This window comes from Botrytis porri (assembly GCF_014898465.1).
Source record: "Botrytis porri strain MUCL 3234 chromosome Unknown BPOR_005, whole genome shotgun sequence".
Lineage (NCBI taxonomy): Eukaryota > Fungi > Ascomycota > Leotiomycetes > Helotiales > Sclerotiniaceae > Botrytis > Botrytis porri.
In genome coordinates this window covers 1,251,866-1,273,830 of record NW_024066079.1, presented here as the reverse complement: position 1 = coordinate 1,273,830, position 21,965 = coordinate 1,251,866, and the positions used below count along the sequence as shown (strand labels likewise).

The window sequence follows — 21,965 nt, the reverse complement described above, 5'->3', positions numbered from 1 at the left end:
GGGACCGGCGTGCCATTATTTGAGAGATATTGAAGTGAAATCTGATTTACTGGGTTTGCATTATTTGGTATTTACCATAACCCATCTAAGTTAGATAAGATCGCCTTAAATATCTTAGACATTGGCTAAAAAAGATTATGTGAAAGGTAAGGCGTTTGCATAGAGCTTGAATCGCGAAGACTCTACTTGCGGGGACTACAGGTAAGGCTTCACAGTTGAGGGCGATGATGTTGAGAGAAATTGTCAGATACATGAGTCTACGAGTTGCCGAGTTGACGGACCATTGGGATGGGAAGGATTGAGTTGGATTGCTGAGTTGAATCCAGAATTTGGGATTATATCATCGGAGATATAAGGCTAGGATAGGATAGTCTTGAGCTCTCGATATTGATTGTTTTACTGACCCAGCGGAATATAATCAGGTAGTCCTGCGGTGTGACCCTCATTTGGGACGCCTTGAGTAAAGGAGCTTTCACGCTCTTAATCGATTATGACGAGATAACGGCTCAGCCGCAGCTCTTGTTGCACTTTTTACTACGGTTGTCCAACGCCTCTCTACACGTCGTGCCTGGCAAAGAATATATGTGAAAGTCATGGATGTGGTTCACTGGACAAAGTTGCATTGGGGAAATGGCACAGAAGCAAGTAGTGCGAGGATAGATCTTTCATATGACCTCTGTCAAAAGCAGAACTCTTGCTGCCTATATTTATTGAAAGTAAAAAGTTGAAGTTGATGATGTTACAATGACACAACTTCATTATCACACTTCTTTGCCATTTACATTGCAAGTCACGACGCTTCACCATGGAAAAGGATTGTAATGTCTTTTGACAGTATTCAAAACAGTATGCCACAGATCTTGATTCCAAACTCAAGGTGAGCATGAAGCTCTTGACTACGAGCCAAATCCCAGTTACCTGCATCGCCAACTGGACGAGTCTTTTGGAGCTGCTCTCTACCAACTTGCAAACCCTAATTTTTGAAGACAAGATGTACCATCAACCTGAATGAAGGAAAGCTCCATGAATAAGACTTTCTGATCATTTAGGGGTTGTCGATATAAGCTGGCAAAGACCTTGTAATTTCCCCTCATTTACCCAAATAAAAGCGACAGCATTGTATATGCATTATTCCAAACCCACATATTCTTCGAACGAAAAAACACATTCTTGCCAGCGGATATCCAAATTCTCTTCAGACGCGTTTTCATAGATATTATTTGGAGGCCGGTTGCCATATCGAACATGGATTGGATAACTGTGGGTTGTCGGTCTTCAGTGCATGTCGTCCCCCACCTTCTGATGGAATTGATGTGGGTCCTTTTAATTCTTGGATTTATATAACAAAATATGCGGCTCGCTCAGCATCAAACATCCCTCGTGGCGCAATTGGCTAGCGCGTTCGACTGTTAAGTGAAGCCATTCATTCGCACAGATAAATCGAGAGGTTCGTGGTTCGACCCCACGCGAGGGAGCTTATCTTTTGTTTTTTTGCGCCGATATTCAACGATTGACATCTTCATAATCGAAATAGACCAGCTTTTTGAAAAAGTCATTAAGTTAAGGGATTTGCTGAGCCATTGATTGGTTATGAGCAAAGACAAGGGCTAGGGAAATGAGGGTAGGGTGGGAGATATAGGGAGCTTAGTTTGATAATTTTAAATTTTATCCTCCCCGTTGAACAAACGATTCACTCGCCAATATCGATTAACGATGACTCGTTTGAATCTTCTCGAACCTTTCTCTACTACAAAGGTTGGTGATTCAAGCCCTCCAGAGTGAGATTCGTCTTCTGCTTCTGCTTCTGCTTCTGCTTCTTACGTTCCTTGGTCGACGCAAGATAGAGAGAAGCATGAGAAACGAGAGCTTCGGAGATAAGATTACTATCTCAGTCTTTCATGAAGGATCGTGAGTTAGAGTGTCATAGAGCCGTGAAGAGATAGATATGCATGCCGAGAGCCCTATTGGCAATCGCAGTCTTGAATGGGATGGCAATTTTCTGCCCATGCCGGAACTGGCTGTTTGATATCCTACTGCGTGTGTGTAGGTTTCAATATTTGCTCTCGTACCCGAATCCACATGCCTCCTGTCTCCTAGACTATTCGTAGGCGAAACGTACGTTCAAAAATCGGAGTCCGAGTCCTCCTTACGCTCTGCTGCCCGATTGCTGTTTCCTTTTGTTTGCCCCTGTCCCTGTTGTTGTTGCTGTGCACTCCCCGCGATTGTCTCTTCTCCTAGAACTTTGCTTGCAGCCATGAATCTGATGGAGAAATTGTTAGCCTTATCCTTTCTGTAGAACTCGGTTTGAAGAATCTAAAGAATGAAACAGTAAACTTACAGTCCTCCATGATAAGCACCCAAGCCTCGAATAGACTCAGCTTGTATACTAGTATTTCGTAGAAGATTCTCAAGATCACCAAGGTTGGCAGAAAGTTGGGCGAGTTGTGCGTGTAGATGAGACTGGGGTTGTTAGTTAGAATTGTTGTATGCGTTGTTTTGAATGGGAGACGAAAGTACTGAGTGACAGAGTATCAAAGTGAAAATGAAATGTTGATAGAGTATCTAGAGGGGCTTGGGAATCATACCAGCTGTCGTGGTTTGGTACTACTACTGGGTGCAGTGGAAAGACGAGGTGCGCCGCCGCTGGGAAGTCTGGATGACATTGTCGTAGGAAATAGATGGGAGGATTGCGAGATTGAGTAAAGAATTCGAAAATCAAAATGCCAAATAAAGAATCCTAAAGATTCGAGACGGCTGATAAGTCTGTCGTTGCGCAGGAGATAGTTTGGACCTATGGAGGGGTAGGTAATTATCAAGAAAGACTTGATCCGAGTTACCACAGCACTCTTTTCGCGGTGAATGCAGATACTTATTTATCTTTTGATTTCGAAAAACAAGGGAAGTTTTGTATTATCGTTCTTTAAGTTTGATATCTTGAGATATTAATTATATTGCGCAGCAATAAGCCGCGGGTGTTTAACAGAAAGCACATTGTAAACAAATGGGTATGCACGGGCCATGATTATTTTGTATAAATGTACGTCGTCTTATTATTGGTATTTTATTATTGCTGTTCCTATAGAACATTGTCGAGAGTCTGAATATCAAACGATGGATCTCATTCTCCGTGTAGGACACCTTCATGATCCTCGAATATAGACTGGCCAGATCAAGACTTGCTGGACTGCTCTCTAAACTACCTAGCTGACCGATTGATCTGGTCAGCCTTTCGGTAATCCTCACGAGTCTTGTTGACCTTATGTTCAATAAACTGCCAGACAATGTCATTGAATCCATGACAATCCGCGGCCCAAACTTGTTCGATGAGGGGAGCAAAAAAATCTGAGGGTTCAGAGGAAGGAACTGGTCCCCAGCCAATAGGAACAATTGGTAGATGACCATCAACGTATGCGAACTTTGAAGTGCCAAATACATCTCCAATCCGTTGGTGCAAGCTCTGTTGCGAAATCTCGCCGTGATCCAGTTTTTGCGTACGGAAGGAAATTCCTTGGAAGTCAAGCACCTGACAATTTGGCCCAAACAAAGGCATGGGAGGAGCTTCGTATTCACCGGTAAGGAGCCTACAATCTTCTAAACAGACGGCTTTAATATCGTTTTTGATAGAGGCATGAGCTATGCTAAAGAGTCTGAGGTATGTGGCTAGAGGAGCGCCCATATTATATGGCCTGAAAAGGTGATTAAACATGTGTAGATTATAAAAGTATGGATCCAAGGGTTGAGTGAAAAGGTGTGGTACATCGCAGTCAACGTTGAAGTATATACGGGCGTTCGAAGGGTCCGCAGCAAAGCAAAGCTTATAGAATCTCAGAGTCTCATCTCTTGATCCTTTGCAGATGCGAAGGCCAGTAGGGGTGTTAGTATTGCTCATGAAATGACCCTCAATAAGAGAGATGCGGATCGACCGGGGTCCAGGGAACGATAATCTCCATATTTTAAGACGAAGCTCGAGGGGAACTCTTAGAAATGAATGGGAGGTATCTTGAGTCGTTGCTGATGCCATGCCGTTGCTTTTAGTATGGGAAACGACTTTGGTGATCAAGTCAGTTGAGGGCCGAGATTGAAAATTTTGTTTTCAAAGATTTCAAAGAAGGGACGGTGGACTTTATAGATGAAAAGAATGTCATAAGCCGTACAATACAAAAGAGTGAATTACCAACGAAGCTGAGCTATGATATTACTTGAATTCACTCATTTTAATTCCACTAATCACTACACCACATTATGAGCTCCAATGGGCCTTCGATTTGTCGGTGACATACGGCGTCTTCAATCAGTTGGTTGCCCGGCCCTTTCTTACACTCCTGATGCTCTAGAACTTATGGATCACACCTGAAATAGTCAACATAGATGCTGCCGTTACTACTGTTCAACACCACATCGTCAGGTTCGGTTTCTCAGAAGATTCAATAGGCAGAAAGCTTTTTGGCACCACATTTTCTGAGCCCAGAACTCTTGTTCAATCCATTGCCGATCGAAGTTATATCAAATTCAAGATTACCTTTCCCTAACAGCTTAAACTTCCCACTCATTTCCCCTCCTCCTCTCCCTTTCCCTTTTCCTCCTCATCCCCACCGACACCAGGTCTATCCAAGTACCAACACCTGACATCACTCAACTTTCCCTCATCTATCCTTCTCGAGTAAAACTACTCATATCACAAAATCATTAGTCTCCTTACCATCTCTCTCCCCACAAAACAAAAATCCTTCTGCAAAAGAGACTCACATTTTTAAGAACTTCACTTTTTCTCGCTCCCACTTTGGCTATTGTCCTCTCGCTTGCTTTATTTCTCGGATCAATTTTTGCGACGAGGTGCGGGATATGGGATCTCTCTATTGTGCGGATGGTTGTGTTAGTATATCCTGTTTCTTTTTCTAGAGGGGAGCTTATGGTTGGCCATGGAAGAGGGAATCTTTCTCTCCTAAACATACTTTACACCGAGGATGAAAAGGACAGACAAGAACAGAGATAAAAGAAAAAGAGAAATCATACCTTCCATTCCCCAATAAATCTTCAAAAACTCAGTTACTCCCCACGTAGCATATCCATTACCATAATAATCGGGATTCACACAGTATCCCATTTCGAGACCTTCGGGAGATGGGCGGTTGGTGCCAACGAAACCTACGCATTTGGGTCGGTCTGAAGATATTAGTTGGGGAGGGAGAAGTGATGAAGATAATGGAATGGAGAGATGGGGGGGGAGGGGCGGACGGATGAGAACCAAGATATACAAGGCTGTTTGAGAAGAATGGTATGAGGTAAAGCCTCAAGCTTTTGAAGATCATCCCGAGATCGTCTCTTCAAGAGTCGAAACCCGGAGTATGAGTTTAAACTTTAAACTCCCTCCACTCCTATGAAGCTGACACACTTCATTCCCTCATCTCAAAATCACAGAACCATCTCTCATTCGATCCTTACGCAAGGATTAAAGAGAGAACTTATCCTGCAAGCTCAACATGAAGATTCTACTCTCCCCGAGCAATGTTATCTCATGCTTGGTCCCCAAAAATAAAGCATCATCAAGTAAATTTAAAGCTGCCCCGGAAACTTCCAGGTGTGCTTACCTCCCTCCCCTTTTTCTCACCTCTCTCACGTAGAACCGACGTTCTTCTCTTACATTCCCAGCCCTGTCCCCTACACTTCTCTCCTCCCCCCCCCCTTTCCCATCCCCATCTCCCACCAAAGAGACTCCAACACGTCACCCCTCCTCACCCCATACAAAAACAAAACAGAAAACCACACTCAAACCCCTCAAGACCCTCAAAAAAAAAAAAAAAAAAGCTCAACTCACCACCCTCCCCCTCGCCCTGAAGCAAAATCGCAAATTTATCAATTCCCTCCGCCTCCCCCCCCGGATTCTCTTCCGTCCTCGGTAAAATATGTTGCAAAAACTCTAGTGCATCTTCTTTTGTTTTCATGGGGACTTGTGTTCTATTTTTTTGTAGAAGAACTTCGTTAGAAACCTTTCTCACGTATTATTTTTTACCATTCCTCTTCCTCCTCTCCCTTTTCTTCCTCAATCCATCTCTCATTCTTTGTACTAAAATAAAGAAAAAGGAAAAGAAAAGGGAGAATAAGAAAAGGTAGAATAGTAGAAATTTGAAATAAGAAAGAGGAAAAATAGGAACAAGAGGAAAAAAAAAACAGACGACCAAACAAGCCCCCTTTCCTCTCTCCAAATTTCCCAAAAATCATCCAAATGTTCGGTTGTAGACAGGGGGGCCAGTTTAAGATTTTGTTGTTTTTCCAAAGGATTACAGGGCAAAGATTCGATTTTGGTGGTGTTTGAGTTCATTGTGTGGGTAATGTGTAACTGTACTTGAGGTGGAATGGAATGGTTGGAGTGGCTAGTTGTTGGATGGAGGATGGAGGATGGAGGATGGGATTTGAGAGGAATGGAGATGAAGATGAGAAGGATATCGAAGAATTATTCAGATAGGAAGATAATTGACAAGTTGACAAGTATAAAACATCAAGTACTCTATATATGATTGAATTATGACACATACGGCGAGCACCGACGTCACCAAGTAAGATTTTGGTGCCAAAATTCAGAAAATGTGACGAGAAGTGGAACTTGCACAACAAAATTAAAGGAAAGACATTGATTGCGAAGTCTGTTATTTCTTATTTGTTTTCGATATCGAAAAGTATTATACATGTTCCGTGTTCCGAATCCTGATCGCTTGTTACATTTTCGTGGCTACCCCTACTTACAATTCCTCATTCATGTAAGGAATCAACCTCTCCATCAAATCTTCCACCTCCAATTCCTCACCAGCCCACATCTCTCCGCCCGGAGTCTTGGGTGGAATCAAAACGGAGCTCAAAACATGAATAACACCATCCTTTGCAATACCATCTTGAACACTAACGCTGCTGAATCCATTGATTCTGATGGTGATGAAGCCGCCAAATCTGCCAACATCGATACTCAGACTCTTATCTTTCAACAAGGTAGGTAAATCAACGTGGAAATGTCCCTTGGGGATGTTCGCAGAATCGATTCCATCAACCTCATTGATGCTCTGATCATCAGACTTGGCTTTGTAGAAAGCATCAGAGTAGAGAGTTTGATTTGCAACAACGTGATATTTGAGAAGAGCTTTCAGGTATTTTTGACCGTAGTTGCTGAAGAGGAACGCATTGATTCTAGGACCAAGCTTCTGGAATGCCCAGTTGCTGGGTGCGAATAATGTTCCTCCTGTATGATGAGATGCAGCAATGTCATCGAAAAGACCAGTTTTTTCGAGACCAAGTTGGAGAGTTGAAAACTCGCTAGGAAGGAGCTCGATGATCTTAAGGACTGGGGGAGGTGGTAGGAGAAGTGAATCGACGCCGTGAATTACTCCGTTCGTACCGAACTAGTGAAATTCAGGTTAGCATAGTCTTGATATGGGAAGAGATATTGGAACATACAATATTGACAGCAATGATTCTGCTGTAGAAGTTGACGGCTAATCCCTTTAAACCTAAACCCACACGAAGACGTTGAGGTTCGTCACCAAGACGGCCTTCCTTCAATGCGGTTGGAATAGTATGCGTGACGAGGACACGACCAGCGGGGTAAAAATCCGGAGATACGTGGTATTCCAAGACAGCCTTGATCAACTCCTTTGAAGGCTTCTTGTGTTGTTCTGGGATCTTCTCAAATGCCGCATCGGTTGGTGCAAATACGGTGTAGTTTGCTGCTGTGCCGTTCAAAGCATCGACAAGATCTGGATATTCGTTGATAAGCTTCGCAAGTTTGGTAGTGTACTTGCTGCTAGCAATCAATTCATAGACAGTCTTGTTAGGCTTTCCATGACCGTGATGTGGGTTCTTTGGGTGGTGCGGAGGCTTCTCGTGATGTGGAGGCTTCTCATGAGGATGATCGAAAATATCAATATCCTCGACGGTAGAAATGGCAGAGTCCAACCAGCCGGAGATATCAAACTTTGACATTGAGTGGTGACACTCGATGACATTCTGAGCCTTTTGACCGGCCTCAGAAAGGGTATCGATAGCGTTGTCAAAGGCATTCTCGCTGAATGCAATTGCATCTTTCAAGGAGTTTTCGGCATGAGAGATAAGGTTGTCTTTAATCTCTGGAACTCTATCAAGCCAGGTCTTTGAAGACTTCTGAGATTCGACAATGATCTGATTGGTTATCTGTTCGTCAGGGATAACCAAGGCAGAAGAAACTACCGCAAAGGGCAAAAGAGTAGTTGAAAACTTCATGTTGATATGATTGATAAATGGAAGAAAGAGAAATGAGGCGGGCAGTATCGTAGGTATAAATACAATGGAATGCTGTGATCAGAGCCAAGGTACTAGCGATTCAATGACGCCTTCTCACACCGCGTAAATGCTTTGAAACAGAGACAACTCGGTTCGACTCGTTTACTGAGAAGATTAAGGCGAATGCCAATCAGCCCGAGTCAATTTGGCAGTGAAGATTTAATCAATGTGATGTGGATATATATTAAGAACGCGAACAGAAGTGACACCCGAGGCACCGACAAATATTGCAAAGTCAATTGATATATGTTTATGTTCCTTTCAAACTTGACTTTGTTTCCATACGCATATTCGTACCAAAGAAGGACTAGAAGGCAGTCAATCCTTGCGTGTTTCTTTGTAAGAATACGAAATCCATAACATCATCGATCCAAAGAGGAGGAGGCGTCATGATGCTTTGTTGCTCTATGCAGCTTACCAGCCAATCATTCATGTTCATTTGACATTTGACATTTACCCCTCGATCGGAGGTTGCAGAGACCGACGGACAAGGTGTGAAATGAAAGTCCGCTCAGTCCGATGAAATGAAGATATTGATGAACAATTGTAGGTGGCATTCTGTGTAAGATTTTAATGAAAGTTGTGCAAAGGTTGAGTGGTGGTGGTCTCTCGTATACAGAGTAGATGTCTGGTGAGAAACAGGAGACATCGGACGGGAGGCATGGAAGCTACTCGCCTATTCAACATCGTAAATAATTCTAGCTGCTGTGAGGGGGAGTGCTAGATACCCACCTAGTGTTTTGGGTATTCAAATTTGGAGTATCCAAGTTGCAGAGGTGGAAGAGGTGGAAGAGGTGGATTATTCTATATAGTAAAATCTCTCTATAAAGATACCGGTTTTTGTGGTGTTTATGTATCCTCGTTATATTCCGTGGCAATTCCAATTTTCTACTCTGGGACCGAAAAATATATCCTTATAAAGAGATTATCCTCTGAGAGAAGTCTTACTCTAATACTTGGCTGTCTACACCCGTTAGTCGTTTTTGGTATCACTGGCTTAACAAGGTCTACTCCATCGACACGCTTGCGGTTCAAAAAGCCTGATAGAATCTGGCTCGAAGTTGGCCAGGATCTAACACACCTGGAACACCTTCCACAATATCTCCAATATCTCCAATCATCTCATTGCATTTTTGAGCTTCGTTTGGCCTGCTCTAAAATGAATGAAATTTCTCAATCAATACCACTTCCATCGTTATCATTTCAAGCTTCAAGAACCGTTCACACTCATAGCAGGGTTACGAAACAAGCTTTTTCACCATATATCCCGTGGAGCCACTATGACGCTTGGCGGAGCTTTTCGATCCAAGCAGTCAAACTTCACCATAAGTCAATCCATGCTTCTATGAATAGCATGTTTGGAAAGCCACTTCAATTGGATTAACAAGTATTCATCAGGTAAAAGAAACTCTCTTTATGTGGTCTTTAAGTACTTAGTGGCTGGTGCTTGCCCGTGCTTGCAAGTTACAATTGAGTCCATTTCATCAGATGTCGTCATCTTCATTAAGGTGCTCTGACAAGTGAGTGAATTGGTTGTTTGATGCTTTTCAATAAAGCTGTTGTGTTACCAGCTAGAAATTGACATATCAAATTAACCTCTTCTTCCTTCTCGATATTCTCAATACTATTAACGTACTCTCTATCCCATACTTTGCTAGAAATTTCAAATACTATACCACCATTGCAACTTCTAATCCAATATAATCACCATGTCTCTCGCACGCCATGTAAGTTGGTGTTATCTCATGCTTCCAATGCTAAGCTCCTCATACTGACCGTATCTCCAATTCAGGTTGACCCTGACCAGATTATCCAAAATCTACAGAATATGCACATGAAAGAAGCCGGTCAAAAGCATGTGCACACCAAAGGAGGAACCTCTCATATTACCCCATACTCGACTCGATATGCTTCCAAACAAGAAATCTCCAAGTTCGAAATACCTCGAGAGGGAGCACCAGCAGATGCTGTTCATCAGATGTTGAAGGATGAATTGGATCTCGATGGAAGACCTAATCTAAACTTGGCAAGGTATGTTCAGTTGATTAGATCATTAGAGGAACATGAAGCCGGTCTAAAATTGCTAACCTCACCATCAGTTTCGTGGGTACATACATGGAAACTCATGCTGAACAATTAATGTTCGAGAACATTTCAAAGAACATGTCCGATGCAGACGAATATCCAGCAATGATGCAAATGCACACCCGATGTGTTTCCATCATCGCTAATCTTTGGGGAGCACAAAAGGGAGAGAAAGCTATTGGATCTGCAACAACTGGTTCTTCAGAAGCTATCCATCTTGGTGGTTTGGCTATGAAGAGACGTTGGCAAGAAAAGCGTGAGGCTGAAGGAAAAGATAAATCCAAGCCAAATATCATCATGGGCTCGAATGCTCAAGTAGCTCTTGAGAAATTCGCCAGATACTTTGAGGTCGAGGCTAGAATTCTTCCTGTGTCTGAAAAGTCAAACTTCAGACTTGATCCGGAATTGGTCAAGGAGAATATCGATGAGAATACTATTGGTATCTTCGTTATTTTAGGAAGTACATACACTGGTCATTATGAACCAGTTGAAGAAATTTCCAAAATCTTAGATGATTATGAGGCTAAGACTGGAGTTGATATCCCAATTCATGTCGATGCTGCGTCTGGAGGCTTTGTAGCTCCATTCACCCATGCTAAAGCTGGTGGTCCAAAGTGGAACTTCGAGCTCCCACGAGTCAAATCTATCAACACATCCGGTCACAAATTCGGTCTCGTGTACGCAGGTGTAGGCTGGATCATCTGGCGCGACGAGTCTTACCTTCCTAAACATCTTGTCTTCGAACTCCATTATCTAGGCGGAACAGAAGAATCTTACACTCTCAACTTTTCTCGACCAGGTGCTCAAGTTATCGCTCAGTACTATAACCTCATCCATCTCGGTTTCAATGGTTACCGTCAAATCATGGAGAACTGCATGAGCAACGCTCGTCTCCTTTCCAAATCTCTCGAAGCCACCGGATGGTACACATGCGTCTCCGACATTCACCGCAAGAAAGGTGAACACACATTTCAAGGCCTAAGCGCCTCCGTCTTCAGCAAAGAAGACGAAACGTCCGCTGATTACAACGCCGGTCTCCCCGTCGTCGCGTTCCGCTTCTCAGATGAATTTAAGAAAGAATTTCCACACATTGAGCAAGAGACTATCTCCAATCTTCTCCGCGCTAAACAATACATTATCCCCAACTACCCACTTCCTCCAAACGAGGAAAAGACTGAGATTCTAAGAGTGGTGGTTAGAGAGAGTATGAGTTTCGATCTGTTGGATCGATTGATTTCGGATATCTGTGCCACGACGCAGAATTTGATCGAGAATGATAAGCAAGACTTGAGTATTTTGAGTCAACACTTAAGCAAGGGACATGGAAGCGCGGAGAAGAATCATGGAAGTGTAGGACATAAACATGGAAAGGGGCAAGGAAAGGGTGGAAACAGACCAATGAGTGATGGAGTACATAGAGCGGTTTGCTAGATGATATTGGATTATGATTTTTATGGGTTTAGAATAATAATGGAATTTTGTTAATGAAGTCTAGGAAACAATCTTTCCCCTTCTTTTGAACTTTTGGTACCAACAATAATAATAATAAGATAGCAACTGAATATCCCATCCCATCTCCCCATCTATCTACTATCTAGGGACTTACACATATATATACCTTCAATTCTGAATTCAAACCACCATTACTATGACCCCAAAAACCATAGCATAGATTCGCTAACCTCCTTATCAAATATTTCAAGTCCTAAGTTCCAAGTTCAGCTTCGATACTCATTGCGCAAGTATACTCAGCCCACATATTCCATCACAATTCCTTCATCATATAAGTATTCTTATTCAACGGTTTTCTGGTGGTCTAGATATAGATATGGATAGATATCCCGTTGATATTTTAGCTTTCATTTGTATTTTGTATGGATCATTTATAATCTGCTGTTTGGAGGTCGATGAATGGATGGCTTGAGCAGAAAAGAAAGAAATATAATAGAATGGAATCAGGGAAGGAAGAGAAAAATGGGAGTTAGATTCAGGATCTCCTTATGTCTACAATCCAGTCTCAGACGATGATCTAATAAGAACTGATATATACATCCATTGTGGTCTCAAGGAGGATCAGATGAGAGGGTCATTGATTGAGCTTTCGAACTTTAATTTTCATTTCATTCGGATATCTGATTTGTATATAACGGGACGGGAATTCTCGATTTATGTATTTGCACGAGCCGAAGATACCTAGGTATATGTATGTAGTGTTAAAAGTACTAGAATGATGACTTAACGCAAGGAGGCACATCCCCCCTTTTAATTCCCGGCCATCAATTTCTCGACTGCCCACTTAACGCTCAAATTCCTCAAATCGCTATAATGCTGACCTACGCCTATAAACAGCACCGGTACATTCGTAGCATGCACCATGCTGACTAGGGTGCCCACCATATCCCCCACGGTATCGCATTTGCTAATAATAAATCCATCCAACGATCTGCCCTGGCCAAATGCCGCATTAAAGTTTCTTGCTTGCGCGACTGAATCTGTACCAACGAGTGCTTCGCCTACCATGAGGATTTTATCCGGTTGAGCGAATTTAGCGAATTTTTCAAGCGAGGACATGAGTCGTTGATCGTTGTGACGTCGTCCGGCTGTATCGATCAAGACTACATCGTAGCCTTCTTGGGCAGCGAAGGTGACGGAGTCTTTGGCTACGTTTGCGGCGTCTTTTCCGTAGCCTTTTTGATATAGTTCTACTTGACCACCTTCTCTGGTGGTAAGTTCTTTCAGATTTCGTACGTGAACGGCTAATTGTTCGACGGCTCCGGATCTGAAGGTGTCGCAAGCTACAACGAGAACTTTGTACTTATTCTGTAGAAGGAAATAACAAATCTTGGAAAGATTTGTGGATTTACCAACACCATTGACTCCGACAATGGACATGACATATGGCCTCTTTTTCTTCAACGACAAAGCTGGAGGCGAGACAATAGCATCGATTTCTCGAAGGAGATCAAGGGATGAGGTAGGAGTCAGAATTTTTCTTAGTGATGCCTCCATGGCTGTTGCGATTCTTGTTTGAACACCTGCAAATGGTCAGTGACGCTCAGGCAAAAATTATAAGTGCAATACATACTCTCAAAACTTCCAGTCTTCACTCCTATTAATTCCCGTTCTACACCCTCGCATAATCTCATCGTGGCTTCTCTTGCGACGTTCTTTCGTAATAAATGATCCTCCATTCCCTTCATGGCTTTGTCCAAATCTTCCTTAGTCAAAGTCTTTCCTCCGACCACATTTCTAAATAATCCTCCAATAGCACTGAACCCAGATCCTACTAGGCCAGCTGCTGGGGCGCTAGATTCTGCCTTCTTCGCATTCGCGGAATCCAAAATCGAATGGACCTCGTCTTCAAGATCCTTCAATACGAACTGCCCCTTTCCAGTTTTTGAACCCCATGAGGTTTGTTCAACTCCCTCCACAGCACCCGGGCGACCCTCATCCTCCCCCGAAGTAGCCCCATTCGCGGGAGCAGAATAGTCGAGGGGGGTATCGCTATCCTCATCTGCCATCCCGTCTGCATCCCACTTCCTTCCCTTCTTTGGTCCGGTTTTTACACTTCTACCCTTTCTGTGAGATTCGTCGCCGGATGAAGCATACGTAGGGGTCTGGGCTGCTTTTCGAGCTCTTCGAGAAACCTTTCCACCCGGTCCTGCTTTCGCGCTCAATATATGACTCGCAGGTGTACTCGGTCGCGAATTAGGTGTTCCAAGAGGAGTCGATTCGGGAGAAGGGATATCTTTGACATTGTTCTTTGATTGTCCTATGAGATATTAGTAAGTTTGCGCTTGAGAGAAACACTGGCGCATACCTCTCGAGGGTATTCCAGGCATTGGCGGAGGCTCATTATCCGAGGTCGTAGAGATCAAGGGGATCGACTCTTCGAATGCAGAAGCTTCTGCAACTCTAGCATCTTGATTCAAAGCACTCTTCTCCAACTCCCGCACTTGTTGATCGAAATATTCGTCGAAAGGACATTCGACAACAGTTGTGTGTGGTTTTCTCAATTGATCACCATATAAGTCCACGAAAATCGTTTTGACATTATCCACCAATTTATCAATCCATGAGAGATGTAGCAATGACCTGTACACAACCTGCAAGACAAGTTAGCACGAGAAGCCTCGAAAATCCCATGGAGTTAGTCGCGCCACAAGACCACTTTTGCATACCACAAATATTAAGCCTAATTCTTTGCACGTCGTCCATTTCAGAGTATGTTGATCGTGTTTGAAAGGAGGATTATTCGCAGCAGAAATATCATCTGCAACTCCGGCACCGGGTAAGGTTCGTTCTTCAATGAAGACATTCGTGATAAGGCTGTTAATAACCGCAGGGCTGACGGGGGAAAATTGTTTTGACCAGAGTACCACTCCAGAAGTAGTGAGGATCTCAAAAGTATCCAACATCTTAAGTATTAGAAATTCGTAACAGCCGTTAGAGTCGTAACAATAGATTCGTAGGATGTAACACTGTGGCACTATTAAAAGGAGTCCATCAAAGAAGATTATGGATTCATATGGACACTTTCTTCTAAAGCACACAGAATGATTGTGCCAAGCATCACCGATAAGCTGATAAACGTCGGTTGATAAAGCGGCCGCCATAGATGCTTATAGCAGCCACCCAAAGCTCAATGGTTTATGGAAATGTGTTCGACCTGGGCGCGATTCTTACTTATTGTATGATAGTTATACCACTTCCACCCCCCTATTATTCCACTTCTCGTACTATTAATCGCAGCAGACGCTATACGTCTACTTCTGCCAGACCGTCAATATGCAAAGATCAAATTATGGGAACTTCCCACCAGCAAACTCTCCTCCTCTCCATCACCCGGTACCTCAACATGTCTCTACAGTGCCTCAGCTACGATCACCACCTCCCCCAATGCCACAACAACAGCATCAGTCAGGCTATGGAAACCCTTATCAACCACAAGCTCCAGGAAATGCTGGCGCATTTGGCGCATATGGAGGCTTCATAAATGATCCTACGGCGCAAATGGGATTCCAAGTTGGACAAACAGCTTTAAAGCATGGAACAGAATATGTGGAACAAAACGTTAGTATATGAGGATACATATATTTATATATTGGAGATGCAGTTCTGACAACTAGATAGTTCAATCGATATATCAATGTTTCGGCGCTGAAACATTACTTCAATGTCTCGAATGGATATGTGGTCAACAAGCTATTTTTAGTCCTATTCCCATGGAGACATAAGCCTTGGTCAAGGAAACAATCGATTGGCCCCAGCGGTCAAGAGGGGTGGTTTTTACCTCCAAGAGATGATCTCAATAGTCCAGATATGTATATTCCAGGTATGATTAATTGCCCCGGCGCAAACTCCATAAATTGACATCTTCACAGTAATGGCACTTGTAACTTATATCCTCCTTTCCACACTTTTGGCCGGCCTCAGAGGAGCTTTTCAACCAGAACTTCTTGGATCAACGGCAGGATGGGCATTTTTCATTGTATTTATTGAAATTCTGGGATTGAAGCTTGGATGTTACCTCCTATCAATTTCCAACGAGTCCCAGCTACTTGATTTGGTAGCGTACTCTGGATATAAGTTCGTTGGAGTTATTGCCACTTTAGTTGTCAGTGAGATCATCAACGGCGGAAAAGGAACTGGCGGTTGGATTGGGTGGACTGTTTTCAGTTACACTTTCCTCGCTAATGCTTTGTTTCTGGTATGTTCCCCCCAAATAGCATTTCTTCATGCCCCTGACATAGATATGATAGTTACGATCCTTAAAATACGTGTTGCTTCCCGAAAACTCAACTGATGAGCGAGGGACCATGCAAACAGTTGCACGATCGCAGAAGAGCCGAAGGACACAATTTCTCTTTATCTACTCATACCCTGTACAATTGATCTTCATGTGGGGACTTACAAGAGCGTGAGTTAGTGGCTCGGATATGAGTTGGTACTGCATTGGCGTATAGAATGACAGTAGCGAGATCAATTGGATCGCTACTGGGGTTGATCTAAATTGCTCTTTGGTGAAAAGGCTAGGCTGGCACGACGAGGCAAATATGTAAGAATACAAGTTTTAAAATACCCAATACAAGTTGTTGTTATTCCACTGTTCACCAGCATCGATATGAATTAGCGATGGTTGTTAATGATGCAATTTTGTTGCGCATGCGGTAAACTTTTGAGCTATCATTAGAAATCGTTGAATGATAGCTCGCATTGTTAGTCTAAATCAGAACATCAAGTGATGTTGTCGTCTTAGTCGTCTTTATCGTCTTTTAAATGCTCGAATTGGATAAAGATCTTGAGAAGGGTCTCCGTCCAAATTTGACGTAAGTATTCAGATATATGAGCATATTGGAGTAGCGAGCTCATCGACTTTGGGACCCTGGCTCAACACGCCTCAATCGCAATGACATCCAAAGGATCTGTATTTTTGATATTATCTTTATTTCAAAATACATCAAAACTAAATCATGTGCTACTGAAACAGAAGCGTTTTTAATCCTTCATTGTGCCTCTCCCTTTCGCTTATGGTATGCTCCAACGAGCTACTTCGCAGCTCGGCAATGGTATAGATATTGAGAAGCTGAATATTTAGTTACCAACTGTCAAGTGACTAGTTACCATGTGCATCTGAGACTTGTGGCAAGGAGAATGTATATTATCTGTGCAATAAGAGAACGAAAGTCTACTCTGTGGGCTAATTGCCTGGTTAATTCGCAATTTACCTACTCAAAATGGATATGAAAAGGACGTGGTATGAAATAAGAAATCTGCTTATCTGTTATTATCGGCTCGAGTTTCGCCTACTCGGTATGGATTTCACCGATTGAAAGGTCTTGCATAATTCTTGGTAACATATTGTTGGAATATATCTATGCCTCCTGCATCTATCTAGAGTTATTACTTATACTGCCGTGACAATGTTATACTCTATGAAAAATAGATGGTGAAATTGCAGGACAACGATAGCTGTCCATGTTATATAAAAGGCTGACGATATAAGCGATAGCACTGCAGCGATAGCATAGTTGTGCTACTCACGACTGCTGGAGAAGACATATAGTGGACAATTGTAGAATACCTCATTGAAATAACAATTACAGGTGACCTCTGCAGCCATGTGAAACTATCGGGAAAATTATCTCCCAGATGGCTTCTAGTTTATCAGGGCTTTGCTAGGAGTTCTTCATTGCTCCATCTAGCAACTGCAATATCTTGACTAGCCAAATTTTCACCTTTTAGAACATACCCAAATATTAAGAGGCAAACAATACTAATTTATGCAATTTGAAAACGCCTTCCTACCCACGCCTTGTCCTCTCATGTCGAGATTCTCAACTAACTAGGTACCTAATCAATAACTATATGCTTTCCCACTTCCGCGACCCCAACAATTTCAATTTCGTCACCACTCTCATCGCTCAACAGACTCCTAGTTTTTGCTTCAGAATCCGTATCATCAACAAGATCCACGACCTCTAAACCATGATCAGTATCCTCGATATGCACTCCGTCCATGTCGATATCTTCGCAAATATCCATTTTATCGTCCATCTCCCCATCCCCATCTCCGTTCTCATCTCCATATCCATCTCTCTCATCCCTTACAACCCCATCCGTCCCCTCCATAAACCTTCTAATTCCCTCAAACAACACCTTCGCCACAACCGGCGGTACCGCATTCCCAATCTGTCTTTTAATCCCATTTTGTCCGAACTGATGCTTCAAAGGAAACCCTTGCAAACAAGCGAATTCTCGATCGGTAAATCCTCGTTTTCCGCTCGGATGCCAGTTATCACCACCGCTGGTGGTCATTGTGCGTGGAAGAATCGCGTGGGGATTATATGGTCTGAGATTTTTTTCTGGAAGGAGGTGAGGTGAGTGGTTTGCTGCGGAATTGGGGATTTCGCGGAGAGTTTGGGAGACGGTTTTAAAGGGCTTAGTCTTATTGAGAGAGGGAGACGAGGAGTGTGTTGGTAGGGGCATGGGGGGAAGGGGCTCGCCAGGGCTAAGAGGCTATTAGTTAAACTATAAAAACGAAATGCCTCCCAAGAAAACTCACCATGATGCGATAATAATCAAACGGAATCGTCTTTGCGGGAGTCCCTAAATAATTAATCAACAAATTGAGCTCGCTAAGCATAGAAAATAAGAGGAACTCACCCATTGAGCTAAAGGCACGATTGCCCATCTCAACGAAAACCCACAACTAGTGAACATACAAACCAAACTCGAAAAATATCCTCTAAACCTCGGATATAAAATGCCAAATGTCTGTTTCCAGCGTCACAACCCTCGGTTTCGCAACTGTGATGACTGCAGCTACAGCAAACAAACTCGCAGTATTCGTCTCATCATTCTTACCTTCGACTGTATGCGCAGGCGAAAAATACTGACACGGAGGTGAAAGATGAAGAATATCAACTTTGACATCATTAGGAATGTCTGAAGAATACGGAGAAGGAGTAGCCAGAGATACGAAGCGTTCGGAGGACATCTCGTAGCAATTTGCGTTGGGAAAATTGAGATGCCAGGTTGCGCAGGCGTGCTGATCGAAGTCGAAACCCCATTTTACGCGGAGACCGGCCATGACGGCGCCGCGTGTGGTACCTCCTGCTCCACAAAATGCATCGCCATAAGTAAAGGTTTGTCCGGGAGCCAGAATGAGTGGTTCTTTGAGTGAGGGTGTTTTGAGCTGTGGACCGAAACTAATGAGGAAGATCGGGATGGGTGGGACGATAGATTGATAACTCCGTTAGGTGGTGGAGAGGCTAGCTCAGATGAAGATATCTCGATTTGAGGAGGAATGTTTGGGGATGGAGCTGGGGAGGAGGGCAGTGAAACACTAGCCTCAAGATATGGAGCTCGAGATTTAAGGGCACTGTTTCTTGGTAAAGTCAAGCGACCCCTCAATCTTGGTCGAAAATCTCTGTAGAATCGAAGGCCTCCAGCTGATCTACTCGTATCACGAATTTGTTGTGTGGAGGTCAGCTTGCTTTCGGGCTCACTCTTTGGAACCGTCTCTGATAATGTCTCGATGTTGTAAGAATGCTTGATATATTCTTTACCGTTGAACGCAAGCTTCATCCGACCTAGACGCTGCCTAATCTGCTCCATATCGTCCTCGGGAACTTGGCGGGTTCTTTTTGCTGGTTTGTTATCTTCTTGGTCACTATATCGGTCTGAAGAGGACGAGAAATCTGACTTGCGTTTAGTTTTGATTCCACCTGCCTCATAGTTTTGGGATCTAGCAGTTGAAGAAGTATCATCGCCATCATCGCCATCATCGTCCTCATCGTCCTCGTCGACGATTATGAGTGTTTCAGGACGACTTTCGGTATCCTCGACCACGGCAGAATTTTGAGGTCGCCGGACTTGGGCCGCTGTTTCTTCTCCATCAATATCGTAGCATTCTGGTACATAAGCACCACCAGGAACCGTTTCTCCACGCCATTCGGTTCGAAGTTGGGTGTTTGAGGCTAGGTATGATTGCGTGTTTTGATGTACTGATGACAACCATTCCTCCGTGATCCGTTCTAGAGTTCTCTCTGCATATATGTTCTTTTCTCTAGCTGAAGCTGATGCATATTTACAAGTGTATTTCCAGCGTACAGTAAGTCCTCCTTTGTTGTAAGTATCCCCATCGGTCCAGGTAGCATCGCGATTCAGGTTGCGATACTTTGGGTAGCTGTGATTTGTCCAACGAAGACTACGTAGTGTCTTCACAGAGCTTACAGGTACTTCGACAAGGCTTTGCTCTTCTGGTGCCCGTGGGTCATCTAAGTCAATTTCGTAACATAGACAGATTTCGTTCATCTTCTTTTCTAGCATACCGTTCAGGTACTTGCATCGTTGTAATCTGAATCCTCGAATAGTGATAGAAGTATTTGGAGCGTTATCTAGACTAAGGTTACGGCTTTCTTCAGGCTTTACGTACCCCACAATGTGTTTAATGTAAATAAAATCGCCATCCTCCAGTTCTACAGTCTTCGCTGGTCTTAAGATGAGCTTTCCATGAAAAAACTTTTCGCATTCGAAATAAGGGCTGACAATTGGAGGATTGCGCAGCGGAACGGCTTTGAGTTTCGGCTGGGGTTTCGACTTTTCACTCACACTAACAGAGCGCAAGAACTCGAACTCGGATTTCTCTAGAAGTTGGGATTCGAGTTTAAATTCAAAGTCGTCGCTGTCTTCAATCACAACGGCGTTATCACCTGTGTGCGACGTCATTTCCTTGGCAGAAGACGTTTTCTCTTCGTCTCCACCCCCTTCATCTGAAATCGAGATCACACTTGCATTGGAAGAGCGACGCTCGGGCATAGAATGAGTATGAAGCGTGTTCCGAGAATTGGCAACCATTTCGTTGCGAGAGCTGAAAGTGCTTTCTTTAGTACCCGGACTTCTTGAGAGATGAATGCGGTCTTGTGATGTTTCTTGGTTGGTTCTGACTTCAGCAGCGATATTCCAGAGCCTTGAAGATTCGTATCCCTCGTCTTGGGGTATGAAGCCCGGAATACTAGTTAAGAGACTGCAAACTTTATCTCCAGGGCTAGTGCTCTCTTTGGGTTTCGTGCTACTAAAAGCCCCAGTGGTCGTCAAGTCAATGAAAGGGAGATTAGCTGAATGGTCAGGTGCAGGAGGACTGTCGGATTGGGACCTAAGGGTTGGTGTTGTGAGATGTTCTCTGGTATTTGGACGTGAAGCTCGGTTTTTGATGTCGGCGTTGAAAAATTGTGTTGAGGGCATACTGAGAGCTTTTGCGAGGTATCAGCATAGATATACCTGTGAGATAAGAGGACGAGAGCAAGCAAAACTAGGGCCGGCTGACCTACCTCGTTCTAGAATCACCACCTCATCTCTATCGTCATCTTCAATCATGATAACAGCAACATCATCATCAATAACTATTGCCTGATCCATTGCTACTTTCGAAGCTTAGAAAGATACTATTGAATGAAGTTGAATTATGCCAGTATGTAGCAGATCAAACAGACTTGCCGTGCAGGTTTCTTCTGGATGATACGGCCTCCTTAACCTTAGGCGATTAAGTAAGATATCCAAGTCCAGTTGCTTCTATTCAATCAATGCGACAAATTAACAATCCTTGAATCATGGATTTGATGGAAAGGCAGCTTTCAATATATGTTTTAGCTGCTTTGTTGTGAACTGTTCCCGCGAATTGCTCATACTTAGACCACATCATCCTGAAAGCAAGGTATCTGAATCATCTACATAAGGAGTTTATATTGCAATGACAAAAGCAGGAAAAAACAAAGTTATTACTATTCAGATAAGGCAATAAACGTGAATATGTTGTCTGCTCATTGTGAAGTAGAACATGATGGTTGTTAGAATTGATCGGGACAATTACACTATCTCATCTAACATCACTAGATGACATTGTCTTGTTGCTCATAGAGTGCTCGTAGATGAAAATTGTTATAATTCTTGGGACAGATGACCACACCACCTGCACTCTATAGTTTTGTTGTCTATGAGTACTCATTTGAGTAAAAGAAGTTTTCCAAAAGGTTCATGAGCTGCCTTTGTATCACCAGATGATGATGGATAAC

The 21,965-nt window shown here is 43.2% G+C and overlaps 8 protein-coding genes across 8 annotated transcripts; 2 read left to right on the top strand and 6 right to left on the bottom strand.

Annotated features, from left to right (window-relative positions):
• Nucleotides 1-606: 606 nt before the first annotated feature.
• Nucleotides 607-2,934, bottom strand: EAF01_004074 (uncharacterized protein). Its single transcript, XM_038912328.1, has 3 exons — nucleotides 2,586-2,934; nucleotides 2,339-2,460; nucleotides 607-2,260 (listed from the first exon to the last, which is right to left on the bottom strand). The coding sequence occupies exons 1-3, from the start codon at nucleotides 2,661-2,663 to the stop codon at nucleotides 2,122-2,124; spliced, it is 339 nt and encodes a 112-aa protein (XP_038772012.1). The 5' UTR covers nucleotides 2,664-2,934; the 3' UTR covers nucleotides 607-2,121.
• A 262-nt stretch (nucleotides 2,935-3,196) lies between these two features.
• EAF01_004073 (uncharacterized protein) lies at nucleotides 3,197-4,021 on the bottom strand (the record flags this gene model as incomplete). Its single annotated transcript, XM_038912327.1, has 1 exon — nucleotides 3,197-4,021. One exon carries the CDS (start codon nucleotides 4,019-4,021, stop codon nucleotides 3,197-3,199), a length of 825 nt encoding a protein of 274 aa, XP_038772011.1.
• Nucleotides 4,022-4,480: 459 nt separating this feature from the next.
• Nucleotides 4,481-6,319, bottom strand: EAF01_004072 (uncharacterized protein; the record flags this gene model as incomplete). The annotated part of the gene is made up of 5 exons (XM_038912326.1): nucleotides 4,481-4,666; nucleotides 4,747-4,853; nucleotides 5,014-5,163; nucleotides 5,816-5,955; nucleotides 6,174-6,319. The coding sequence occupies 5 exons, from the start codon at nucleotides 6,317-6,319 to the stop codon at nucleotides 4,547-4,549; spliced, it is 663 nt and encodes a 220-aa protein (XP_038772010.1). The 3' UTR covers nucleotides 4,481-4,546.
• Nucleotides 6,320-6,737: 418 nt separating this feature from the next.
• EAF01_004071 (uncharacterized protein) lies at nucleotides 6,738-8,244 on the bottom strand (the record flags this gene model as incomplete). The annotated part of the gene is made up of 2 exons (XM_038912325.1): nucleotides 6,738-7,388; nucleotides 7,444-8,244. 2 exons carry the CDS (start codon nucleotides 8,242-8,244, stop codon nucleotides 6,738-6,740), a joined length of 1,452 nt encoding a protein of 483 aa, XP_038772009.1.
• A 1,769-nt stretch (nucleotides 8,245-10,013) lies between these two features.
• On the top strand, nucleotides 10,014-11,820 carry EAF01_004070 (uncharacterized protein; the record flags this gene model as incomplete). The annotated part of the gene is made up of 3 exons (XM_038912324.1): nucleotides 10,014-10,031; nucleotides 10,097-10,335; nucleotides 10,404-11,820. The coding sequence occupies 3 exons, from the start codon at nucleotides 10,014-10,016 to the stop codon at nucleotides 11,818-11,820; spliced, it is 1,674 nt and encodes a 557-aa protein (XP_038772008.1).
• An 831-nt stretch (nucleotides 11,821-12,651) lies between these two features.
• EAF01_004069 (uncharacterized protein) lies at nucleotides 12,652-14,807 on the bottom strand (the record flags this gene model as incomplete). The annotated part of the gene is made up of 4 exons (XM_038912323.1): nucleotides 12,652-13,424; nucleotides 13,475-14,161; nucleotides 14,210-14,495; nucleotides 14,571-14,807. The coding sequence occupies 4 exons, from the start codon at nucleotides 14,805-14,807 to the stop codon at nucleotides 12,652-12,654; spliced, it is 1,983 nt and encodes a 660-aa protein (XP_038772007.1).
• Nucleotides 14,808-15,177: 370 nt separating this feature from the next.
• Nucleotides 15,178-16,313, top strand: EAF01_004068 (uncharacterized protein; the record flags this gene model as incomplete). The annotated part of the gene is made up of 4 exons (XM_038912322.1): nucleotides 15,178-15,462; nucleotides 15,523-15,724; nucleotides 15,774-16,099; nucleotides 16,152-16,313. 4 exons carry the CDS (start codon nucleotides 15,178-15,180, stop codon nucleotides 16,311-16,313), a joined length of 975 nt encoding a protein of 324 aa, XP_038772006.1.
• Nucleotides 16,314-17,742: 1,429 nt separating this feature from the next.
• EAF01_004067 (uncharacterized protein) lies at nucleotides 17,743-21,312 on the bottom strand (the record flags this gene model as incomplete). Its single annotated transcript, XM_038912321.1, has 5 exons — nucleotides 17,743-18,400; nucleotides 18,455-18,498; nucleotides 18,644-19,087; nucleotides 19,144-21,146; nucleotides 21,225-21,312. 5 exons carry the CDS (start codon nucleotides 21,310-21,312, stop codon nucleotides 17,743-17,745), a joined length of 3,237 nt encoding a protein of 1,078 aa, XP_038772005.1.
• Nucleotides 21,313-21,965: the final 653 nt, after the last annotated feature.

Excerpts from the sequence above, each read along its gene's own strand:
- EAF01_004074 (XM_038912328.1), bottom strand. The coding sequence starts at position 2,663 with ATGTCATCCAGACTTCCCAGCGGCGGCGCACCTCGTCTTTCCACTGCA. Across the intron at positions 2,461-2,585 it reads GTACCAAACCACGACAGCTG|TCTCATCTACACGCACAACT; the intron begins GTATGATTCCCA and ends TAACAACCCCAG. Across the intron at positions 2,261-2,338 it reads GGTGCTTATCATGGAGGACT|ATTCATGGCTGCAAGCAAAG; the intron begins GTAAGTTTACTG and ends TTTCTCCATCAG.